Here is a 12,500-nt window from a genome sequence, read left to right as displayed (position 1 = left end):
ATAAAGAGATAGATGCATAAAGAGATAGATGCATAAAGAGAGATGCAGAAAGAGAGATGCAGAAAGAGATAGATACATAAAGAGATAGATACATAAAGAGATAGATGCATAAAGAGATAGATGCATAAAGAGATAGATGCATAAAGAGATAGATGCATAAAGAGATAGATGCATAAAGAGATAGATGCATAAAGAGATAGATACATAAAGAGAGATGCATAAAGAGATAGATGCATAAAGAGATAGATGCATAAAGAGATAGATGCATAAAGAGAGATGCAGAAAGAGATAGATGCATAAAGAGATAGATGCATAAAGAGATAGATGCAGAAAGACAGATGCAGAAAGACAGATGCAGAAAGAAAGAGAGATGCAGAAAGAGAGATGCAGAAAGAGAGATGCAGAAAGACAGATGCAGAAAGAGAGAGATGCAGAAAGAGAGATGCATAAAGAGAGATGCAGAAAGAGAGATGCAGAAATAGATAGATGGTTGGGTGGACAGAGATATTAAGATATAAGATATGTAAATGAAGAGGGGGGGTAAAAGAATAGACACCTCTCCCTCTCTGACCTCTGACCCTAATTACAATATCAAACTCCCTGGGACAAGGCTCCTATCCACTATCCTATCACCTCTCTCTCTCTCTCTGAGCTCTGAAACCAATTACAATCTCATGCCCTCCATCAAAATGGGTCTTTACCTCCTCTGACCTGGTATAATCTAGAAGAGATAGAATTGATAACCCACACAACCTGAGCCCATCTGTCATCATATTGATCTCTCTACACAGCAAACCAACAGGCTCCAAACCAATAGGTTCCGAACCAACAGGTTCCGAACCAATAGGTTCCGAAACAATAGGTTCCGAAACAATTGGTTCTGAACCAACAGGTTCCGAACCAACAGGTTCCATACCAATAGGTTCCGAACCAATAGGTTCCAAACCAATAGGTTCCGAACCAACAGGTTCCAAACCAATAGGTTCCGAACCAACAACCTGTTGAAACTGGACGTACCGAAATGAGAGCAGAAAGTCTTAAATAATTTGATGGATGCGTGGATGGGTGGATGGGTGACTGGACATACAGACAGACAGAAGAAGGAACATCCATCTAGTCAACAAACTACCATGTTACAACACAAATTCAAAACGGTCAAATTAACATCTCAGTGTTGTGTAATGAACAGGATGGTTATGAAGGCTTATAAAGGATAATTTACGTGTCATAATACCCACAACAAAACATGGGCCTGCGGACGTCTGGAGACAGTCCTCTAGTAACTTCATCCTGAGACGCTGCAGGTCTGGACTGTCCCACTCCTCTGGGTCCATCCCCCAGTACAGGTCCACAACCTACAGAAGGGCAAATGAACAATACGCATTCCATAAATAATGAATACATATACAGTAAACATTACGTTTCCTGTTCACAAGGTCAAAGGTCCAAGTACCAGTAATCATTTGGAGCAATCAGTAGTAGTGTAGACTAGGTTCATATAGACATATTCCCATTCAGACAGTAGTAGTGTAGATTAGGTTCATATAGACATATTCCCATTCAGACAGTAGTAGTGTAGATTAGGTTCATATAGACATATTCCCATTCAGACAGTAGTAGTGTAGATTAGGTTCATATAGACATATTCCCATTCAGACAGTAGTAGTGTAGATTAGGTTCATATAGACATATTCCCATTCAGACAGTAGTAGTGTAGATTAGGTTCATATAGACATATTCCCATTCAGACAGTAGTAGTGTAGATTAGGTTCATATAGACATATTCCCATTCAGACAGTAGTAGTGTAGATTAGGTTCATATAGACATATTCCCATTCAGACAGTAGTAGTGTAGATTAGGTTCATATAGACATATTCCCATTCAGACAGTAGTAGTGTAGATTAGGTTCATATAGACATATTCCCATTCAGACAGTAGTAGTGTAGATTAGGTTCATATAGACATATTCCCATTCAGACAGTAGTAGTGTAGATTAGGTTCATATAGACATATTCCCATTCAGACAGTAGTAGTGTAGATTAGGTTCATATAGACATATTCCCATTCAGACAGTAGTAGTGTAGATTAGGTTCATATAGACATATTCCCATTCAGACAGTAGTAGTGTAGATTAGGTTCATATAGACATATTCCCATTCAGACAGTAGTAGTGTAGATTAGGTTCATATAGACATATTCCCATTCAGACAGTAGTAGTGTAGATTAGGTTCATATAGACATATTCCCATTCAGACAGTAGTAGTGTAGATTAGGTTCATATAGACATATTCCCATTCAGACAGTAGTAGTGTAGATTAGGTTCATATAGACATATTCCCATTCAGACAGTAGTAGTGTAGATTAGGTTCATATAGACATATTCCCATTCAGACAGTAGTAGTGTAGATTAGGTTCATATAGACATATTCCTATCTAGACAGTTGTTTTGCACAGAAAACAGCCCATAGAAGAAAAGGAAAAGAATAGCTATGTTTTTCCATGGTGGACATTAGAGATGTTGTTGCTGTGGAGAACAGCAGACTTAGAGCACGGACCAAGCAGGAGGTTTACACACGCACACACACACACACACACACACACACACACACACACGCACACACACACACACACACACACACACACACACACACACACACACACACACACACACACACACACACACACACACACACACACACACACACACACACACACACAGACAAACTGAACAGTGCCCACCTGGCTCTCAAACACTCTCACTATGTCTAAGATACCACTCTGTCACTAGGGGCGATGAGGACAGGCAGAATGGAGATCGACAGAAGGCCTCTGTGTGTGTGCGTGTGTGTGTGTGTGTACCTGTGTTGGCTTCGACAGGGGGGAGATCTCCTGACACATTTGTCAAATTCAGTGTAGCTGACGCATATAATTCTAAGTGCAAACACGGTGCAGGGGAAATCTCCTCCGGACAGAGAGAATGAAAGAGAGAGACACATAAATGAGTGTGTCCATGCCAAGTTGCTGCTGTTGCAGCCCCTTAGAAGCAGGACAAACCCAGCCTCTGAGAGCATGTTGGACTCTCTGGCTTTCCTCTGTTGCCCTACATTTCCCAGGGTTCCCTCTGTTGGCCTACATTTCTCAAAGTTCCCTTACTTAGCCCAGGGTTCCCTCTGTTGGCCTAAATTTCCCAAGGTTCCCTCTGTTGGCCCTGGGTTCCCTCTGTTGGCTTACATTTCCCAGGGTTCCCTCTGTTGGCCCTGGGTTCCCTCTGTTGGCCTACATTTCCCAGGGTTCCCTCTGTTGGCCTGCATTCATAGGGCAGTATGGGTACACCTTAACGATGAGTAATGGTTATTAGGGATGTTCGCTTGTGACATGTGAAGACAAGGAAATTAGGTCGGAGAGTAAAATGGGAGTTCTTAGGGTACAACTCAATATGAGGAAGGTGTTCCTAATATTTGGCAACCTCAGTGTAGTCTACCAGTCTGTCTGTCTATCCACCATTCACAGTGACAATATAGTCTACCAGTCTAACTGTCTATCCACCATTCATAGTGACAATATAGTCTACCAGTCTGTCTATCCACCATTTACAGTGACAATATAGTCTACCAGTCTGTCTACCATTCACAGTGACAATATAGTCTACCAGTCTGTCTATCTACCATTCATAGTGACAATATAGTCTACCAGTCTAACTGTCTATCTACCATTCATAGTGACAATATAGTCTACCAGTCTGTCTATCCACCATTCATAGTAACAATATAGTCTACCAGTCTGTCTATCCCCCATTCATAATAACAATATAGTCTACCAGTCTGTCTATCCACCATTCATAGTGACAATATAGTCTACCAGTCTGTCTATCCACCATTTACAGTGACAATATAGTCTACCAGTCTGTTTACCATTCACAGTGACAATATAGTCTACCAGTCTGTCTATCCACCATTCATAGTAACAATATAGTCTACCAGTCTGTCTATCCCCCATTCATAATAACAATATAGTCTACCAGTCTGTCTATCCACCATTCATAGTGACAATATAGTCTACCAGTCTAACTGTCTATCCACCATTCATAGTGACAATATAGTCTACCAGTCTGTCTATCCACCATTCACAGTGACAATATAGTCTACCAGTCTAACTGTCTATCCACCATTCATAGTGCCAACAGTGGTAGGTGCATCAATTGTCCAGGTCTCCAATAGGCTACCATTCCACACATAAATTCAAAGCTGCGCCAATGTTCAATATGAATCCACAAGAACCAATAGGAATAGGTGGAAGAGGCCAGGTGCATCATTGAGCATGAAAGAACAGTGAAGACAGGAGGCTCAAAAAATGTACGAATGAATCTTGTTGAGGGACAGTACAAACATCCTTCCCTAGACTAGCCTACAACACCTCAATGCATTATTGCATTGATTATTATTGCATTGATTATTGCAATGCATTATTGTTTTCAAGTGAATACAAAATGATACTCTTGGCTGCAGTGAAAATGTGATTTGAATAAGGGGTGAAGAAAACCCGAATTCCATTTAGAAAGGTCTAGAAAGGCAGAGTAGCAAGCCAGTCTGGATGTATTTTTTTAAACTTCTGATACGGAGATGTACTGTCTGTTGCAGATCATCGTTCTCCCAAGTCATCCTATAATAATGTGGCCACATATGCTCCCAGCAGGCGCGGTTATTCAGGAAAGTTTAACACGCGCTCTGCCTGTTCTCTCCAATCCCAGCGGCTTCATGCTTCATGTATTTAGAGCCTAACGTTTCAATATACCTGAAATGTACCTTTAAAAATGTGTTACCTTTTATATGTGGCATGAACACAACCAGGCGGTCACAATGTTTTAATCTGATTAGGCTACTTCAAAAATATGTCCTGTAGGCTACCCGCGCGCATTCCACCCGAGAATATAATTCCAGCATCCAAACTGTACAGCAGCCATTTGATGAACGTAAAGAGAAATCTGTTACAAAACATATTGTTGCATATATTTTATATAATTATAAAATATTGCATCAAAATGTTGAAACTCAAGATTTTCCCCCGAGCTGATCATTGTCTGCAGACGGCTGTGATCGTAGTTTGATGAAACAGGCGAGGAGAGTGTGAGCTCGTCTGTGGTGGTTGGTGAACCCTCAGCCTTCTGGTCAGTAGCCCTGCGTGACATCGACTCTGACATCAAAGCATGTGGAAGTGATGAAGCCGATGTCGACGTTTATAAACCCAGGGTCGCTACCGAATCATCGGTCACTACAGTTATTGTTATTTGTGGCTGTAAACATTATTTTGAATTCTACGAGGGGGGGGAGGTAGCCTAGTGGTTAGAGCATTGGACTAGTAACCGAAAGGTTGCAAGTTTAAATCCCCAAGCTGACAAAGTACAAAATCTGTCGTTCTGCCCCTGAACAGGCAAGTTAACCCACTGTTCCTAGGCCGTCATTGAAAATAAGAATTTGTTCTTAACTGACTTGCCTGGTTAAATAAAGGTAAAATAAACAAGGGGACGGTCATGTGAAAGTATTTTCACTAAACTATCCCTTAGGTGTTTTCAGGTATCAACTGTCCTTTGACTCTGTCCTTCGATCCATTTCATCTCACTGTTGAGTACTTGTTGGTGGAGCAACAGGGAACAGGGTGGAGAAGCCAGAACGATTTACGATTTATCAGCTCAGGATTACCATCATGGTCAGCAGGCTTGTCAGAAAGCCAAGCAAAGGAGGTAACAGTCACTTTGACTGACACATTGGCAGTGAGCATAACAGAACTGACAGGCCTAATAATCCCCTGCAAACAGAGTGTGGGTGGGGCCTTCTGTTTGACTGACAGCTCTCTGGGGAGCTATCTTCCACAGGAAGGGCTGGAGTCTAGCCCGTGTTCATTGTCTGGGTTGTAGAGGACATGCAGGCTAGGAGCGGTACAGCTGGGGAGGGAGAACAATCCGTTAGCAGTTTAAAAACCTCTTAAAACTTCTTCGGGATCAGTGTCCCTTCGAACGGGACGGTTTAGCTAACGTAAGCTAATGCGATTAGCATGAGGTTGTAAGTAACAAGAAAAGTTCCCAGGACACAGACATCTGATATTGCCAGAAAGCTTAACTTCTTGTTAATCAAACTGTAGTGTCCAATTTACAGTAGCTATTACAGTGAATACCATGCTATTGTTTGAGGAGAGTGCACAATTTTGAACATAAAAAGTTATTAATAAACAAATTAGGCACATTTGGGCAGTCTTAATACAAACTTTTGAACAGAAATGCAATGGTTCATTGGCTCAATCGAACACTTTGCACATCCACTGCTGCCATCTAGTGGGCAAAATCTAAATTGCACCTGGGCTGGAATATTACATTATGGCCTTTTTCTGGCATTTCAATGATGGTACAAAAAATACAAAAGAACGGTTGGTTTTTCTTTGTATTATCTTTTACCAGATCTATTGTGTTTTATTCTCCTACATTCCTGTATCAGTTTAAGTGGTCTAGGGTTATGTTTATTCATACTCGCTGCTATGTGATCCATGCAGTGCTCACAATTAGTTCTTCACTTCTGTTTTCTATTAGTTTATAATTCTAAACTTGGTGAAAAGGGAATGTGAACAATATCGCAGGCCTGCTTCTGCCCATGTTAAAGGCCTGCTTCTGGCCATGTTAAAGGCCTGCTTCTGGCCATGTTATTGGCCTGCTTCTGGCCATGTCAAAGGCCTGCTTCTGCCCATGTTAAAGGCCTGCTTCTGCCCATGTTAAAGGCCTGCTTCTGCCCATGTTAAAGGCCTGCTTCTGGCCATGTTAAAGGCCTGCTTCTGGCCATGTTAAAGGCCTGCTTCTGCCCATGTTAAAGGCCTGCTTCTGCCCATGTTAAAGGCCTGCTTCTGGCCATGTTATTGGCCTGCTTCTGGCCATGTCAAAGGCCTGCTTCTGCCCATGTTAAAGGCCTGCTTCTGCCCATGTTAAAGGCCTGCTTCTGGCCATGTTATTGGCCTGCTTCTGGCCATGTCAAAGGCCTGCTTCTGGCCATGTTAAAGGCCTGCTTCTGCCCATGTTAAAGGCCTGCTTCTGGCCATGTTATTGGCCTGCTTCTGGCCATGTCAAAGGCCTGCTTCTGGCCATGTTAAAGGCCTGCTTCTGCCCATGTTAAAGGCCTGCTTCTGGCCATGTTATTGGCCTGCTTCTGGCCATGTCAAAGGCCTGCTTCTGGCCATGTTAAAGGCCTGCTTCTGCCCATGTTAAAGGCCTGCTTCTGGCCATGTTATTGGCCTGCTTCTGGCCATGTCAAAGGCCTGCTTCTGGCCATGTTAAAGGCCTGCTTCTGCCCATGTTAAAGGCCTGCTTCTGGCCATGCTAAAGGCCTGCTTCTGGCCATGTCAAAGGCCTGCTTCTGCCCATTTCAAAGGCCTGCTTCTGCCCATGTTAAAGGCCTGCTTCTGCCCATAGCAAGCAACACAGTGCTGGGTCACATAGCTGTCCATTTGTGGTCAGTTTTGGTATGCACAATCTGTTACAACATCTCTCTCCTTATCTCTCTCTCTCGACACACACACACACACACACACACACACACACACACACACACACACACACACACACACACACACACACACACACACACACACACACACACACACACACACGTTATTATGATGCAGTACAAAGCAATGTGCCCTCAATTCACAATGGTCTGAAGTTTTAAGTTTTTGGGAAAGTTTACAATTTATCGGACCACCGATTTGTGTGCCAGTTATGATTTTCATATGCACATTGTCGAGGGAACAGTTTCATTTCAAAAATATATTTTTTTGTTTCTCAAAATAATTTTCACTTAATAATACATATCGGAATTAAAATGATCAAATGTAAAAGTTAAAATACCACTAATACGAGAGATCCAGCCGTACGGACACATCCAGTCTCAGCCGTACGGACACATCCAGCCTCAGCCGTACGGACACATCCAGCCTCAGCCGTACGGACACATCCAGTCTCAGCCGTACGGACACATCCAGTCTCAGCCGTACGGACACATCCAGCCTCAGCCGTACGGACACATCCAGCCTCAGCCGTACGGACACATCCAGTCTCAGCCGTACGGACACATCCAGCCTCAGCCGTACGGACACATCCAGTCTCAGCCGTACGGACATTCTCAGCCGTACGGACACATCCAGCCTCAGGACACATCCAGTCTCAGCCGTACGGACGGACACATCCAGCCTCAGCCGTACGGACACATCCAGCCTCAGGACACATCCAGCCTCAGCCGGACACATCCAGCCTCAGGACACATCCAGCCTCAGCCGTACGGACACATCCAGTCTCAGCCGTACGGACACATCCAGCCTCAGCCGTACGGACACATCCAGCCTCAGCCGTACGGACACATCCAGCCTCAGCCTCAGCCGCCTCAGCCGGACACATCCAGTCTCAGCCGTACGGACACATCCAGTCTCAGCCGTACGAACACATCCAGTCTCAGCCGTACGGACACATCCAGCCTCAGCCGTACGGACACATCCAGCCTCAGCCGTACGGACACATCCAGCCTCAGCCGTACGGACACATCCAGCCTCAGCCGCCTACGGACACATCCAGCCTCAGCCGTACGGACACATTGCTTCACTGTGAGCCGCTAGCAGCTAAAGAAATTTGATTCAGTCTCTAGATTCTGGACCAATGCAGCAGTAAGATACATGAATACATACAATACATAAAGCCTGCGGATAAAAACAGAACATATGAAAATATAGATACTAATAGATACTCCATAGATACTCCATAGATACTCTGCCTATCCCTTTTGATCTGGCTTACTGGGTCCAATGCCTGTATATATGAAGGTCCAGCCCAATGCCTGTATATATGAAGGTCCAGCCCAATGTCTGTATATATGAAGGTCCAGCCCAATGTCTGTATATATGAAGGTCCAGCCCAATGTCTGTATATATGAAGGTCCAGCCCAATGTCTGTATATATGAAGGTCCAGCCCAATGTCTGTATATATGAAGGTCCAGCCCAATGTCTGTATATATGAAGGTCCAGCCCAATGTCTGTATATATGAAGGTCCAGCCCAATGCCTGTATATATGAAGGTCCAGCCCAATGCCTGTATATATGAAGGTCAAGCCCAATGTCTGTATATATGAAGGTCCAGCCCAATGCCTGTATATATGAAGGTCCAGCCCAATGTCTGTATATATCAAGGTCCAGCCCAATGCCTGTATATATCAAGGTCCAGCCCAATGCCTGTATATATCAAGGTACAGCCCAATGCCTGTATATATCAAGGTACAGCCCAATGCCTGTATATATGAAGGTCCAGCCCAATGTCTGTATATATGAAGGTCCAGCCCAATGTCTGTATATATGAAGGTCCAGCCCAATGCCTGTATATATGAAGGTCCAGCCCAATGTCTGTATATATGAAGGTCCAGCCCAATGCCTGTATATATGAAGGTCCAGCCCAATGTCTGTATATATGAAGGTCCAGCCCAATGCCTCTATATATGAAGGTCCAGCCCAATGTCTGTATATATCAAGGTCCAGCCCAATGCCTGTATATATCAAGGTCCAGCCCAATGCCTCTATATATGAAGGTCCAGCCCAATGCCTGTATATATGAAGGTCCAGCCCAATGCCTGTATATATGAAGGTCCAGCCCAATGCCTGTATATATGAAGGTCCAGCCCAATGTCTGTATATATCAAGGTCCAGCCCAATGTCTATATATGAAGGTCCAGCCCAATGTCTGTATATATCAAGGTCCAGCCCAATGCCTGTATATATCAAGGTCCAGCCCAATGCCTGTATATATCAAGGTCCAGCCCAATGCCTGTATATATCAAGGTCCAGCCCAATGCCTCTATATATGAAGGTCCAGCCCAATGCCTGTATATATGAAGGTCCAGCCCAATGCCTGTATATATGAAGGTCCAGCCCTAAGCTGTGGCTTGCAAACTTGCAACATTGTATCAACAAGCCTATTCCGGGCCCTCAGAGTTTCCTGCGCCAGTGAGCTCTGGACAGACACAGCTGTTTTTGCGCAAATGAAAATGTGTTCAGGTATTTTAGGATGTTTCCACTGGATATATAGGATTCTCAGAGCAGATAGTTTCCTCTTTTTCACCTGCTGATTATCGAGGGGGAGGGTGTTGGAAAGATCTTTCAAATGCTGTGAGGAAATATTATCAATCACAATGGCAACTTTCTTTTCTTCTTTCATTGCTCACATGAAGCACTTTAAAACAAATACAATGGAAAAAATGTACAAAAACTCATAAATGATGGTGTGAAACACCAAAAAATGTGTTTCTCACAAATGTAGCAGGTTGTGCAAACAACGTTTCCAATCTGACTTCACAGTAAATGACTGTAGGCTTAATTAATCCATGAATGAACAGAAATGTATGTAACCAAACGACGGGGATTAATTGGTTGTTTTTACTACTGGTGACATGTGTAACGGGGGAATTTATCAACAATAAACAATCAAAGGGCAAACAATTAAGACAATAAACGTATTAATGCGGAATAATTGGTGGGAGACAGCTCAGCTTTTTTTGTGGAGAGAGAAGAGCCAATATCTTCACCACCCCATCCCGTTCCTCTTGTCCGAACATTTCAGAATGATACTGAAGACACATTATAGTCACACATATTTTAGACGCTTTTCCCACTGACAGACGTATCTCAATAATCAGCCCATTACCACGCACATTGTCCAAATCGCAGGCTTCCCAACTAGGTATGTAGACGTACACGCTTTAAAGATGTTTTTGAAACAATCCACAGTGTTAAGAAAAGCTAAACATCGTCTGTGGTTAAGTCATGCTCTCTGAGGAAGTATTCTGAATGATTTTCTTTCTTTTCTGTGCAGACAGGAGTAATTATAATAATAAGTAATTATTAATTATATCATTTAGTCAAATTCATTTCTATTTACACCTCCCTACTCAAAACATCTTCGTGCAGCTATGTAGAGAAGATACATTTTTTTTAAATTTTTTTATTATCTTAAAAGGAATAAATGTCACTGTGGTTGTGCCCTAAAAAAGCAAACCTTTTGCCACTTTTGAGGTACGGACTGCAAGGGTTCAATTATGTACAGTACCTTTAACTAATGGTGCAATGGACGTACCTTACAGGGTACCAATACAGTGGAGTTTATACCCCTTTACGTTGCCATTGACTCCCTCTTTTTTCCTAACAGTGTACAGTGTTGTTCCATTAAAAAGGTTATACTCAATAGTATTTTACTCGCTTCGCGCAATATTCAAATGTGTAGTGTAACAGCCACATAAACAAAGACAAATCCTACAATCAAAGCCTACTGCGATAAACAGCACAACCAACGCAACAACAACGGGCTAAAATGAATCCATCAAGACGTATTAGGTACACTAATAAACTGCATCACTTAATATCATGGAACCCCTCAATACAACACCATTTCAATAACGGACTCAGACTCCTTATTTGGCATGGGGGGGGCTCATGAGCTCATAACAGCCCTGTGTTGATGGGAGAATGGAGAGGTGTAACAGAACATTGTATGGTAGGCGGGGGATTCGACAGAGGCCCAGTAATTAAACTCAAATGAAGACATTAGTCATCTCGTTCTCCCACCGCCGCAGGGGAGGCCACGGCGCTAATTTAATACCCCACCCCCCCCTCCCACTCCAACCCACAGACTCTGATGTGTGGCTCGGAGAGAAGAAGGGAATGGATAGATAGAGATGGAGGGATGAGGAGGAGGACGGAGGAGGAGGAGGACGGAGGAAAACATAGTGACACTTTCTCCAGGAGTTCTGAGAGTTGGTAGAGGTGTTTGGATAGGGGGATTAGGACGAAGGGGTGAATGAAAGAGAGAATCCTGTATACTGTAGATGGAGAATGTTCCACATTGGCTTTTGGTTTCAATCATTCTGCAGAGTTCCTATTTCTCTGTGACTTTCCTGCTCACTGTGCCTCCTCCCTCCACTTCTCTCTCTCTGTCATATCTCTAGTCCTCAATGTCCGTCTCCTGGCCATTAGCCATACTGATAATAATGACTTATATTTCATTGTATAGTACCTTTCAGATCCCAAGGAACGTTTACACAGTGAAGACATCATATAAAAGAACCAATACATCTCCCCCGTATAGGGTTGTAATATTCTGGAAACTTCCAATAAATTCCCTGGTTTTCCAGAAATCCTGTTTTGGAGGATCCTGGACTTCCTGCTTATTCCCTTCTGATTCTGGGAATTCTTAAACTGGGATTTATTGAACGTTTTTTATTTTCCCTCCCTCCCTCCCTCCCTCCCTCCCTCCCTCCCTCCCTCCCTCCCTCCCTTTTTTCCCTTTCCCTCCCCCTCCCTCCCTCCCTCCCTCCCTCCCCTCCATCCTTCTTTCCATCTATTCCTCCCTCCCCTCTCTCTCCATCTCCCATCCCTCTTTCCATCCCCCCCTCCCTCCCTCCCTCCCTCCCTCCCTCCCTCCCTCCCTCCCTC

General features: G+C 43.5%; 1 protein-coding gene across 1 annotated transcript in view; it reads right to left on the bottom strand.

Moving 5' to 3' along the window:
• LOC112214909 (NACHT and WD repeat domain-containing protein 2) overlaps positions 1-12,500 on the bottom strand; it is a 91,439-nt gene that overhangs the window by 45,084 nt on the left and 33,855 nt on the right. The window contains exon 3 of the mRNA XM_042298475.1: positions 1,239-1,355. Within this exon, the coding sequence (XP_042154409.1) occupies positions 1,239-1,355 (117 nt within the window). The remainder of the gene's footprint in view (positions 1-1,238; positions 1,356-12,500) is intronic.

The sequence above is a fragment of the Oncorhynchus tshawytscha genome, linkage group LG15 (genome assembly GCF_018296145.1).
Source record: "Oncorhynchus tshawytscha isolate Ot180627B linkage group LG15, Otsh_v2.0, whole genome shotgun sequence".
Classification (NCBI taxonomy): Eukaryota; Metazoa; Chordata; class Actinopteri; order Salmoniformes; family Salmonidae; genus Oncorhynchus; species Oncorhynchus tshawytscha.
Note: the sequence above shows the minus strand (reverse complement) of the source record. Positions and strands in the feature narration are given on the sequence as shown.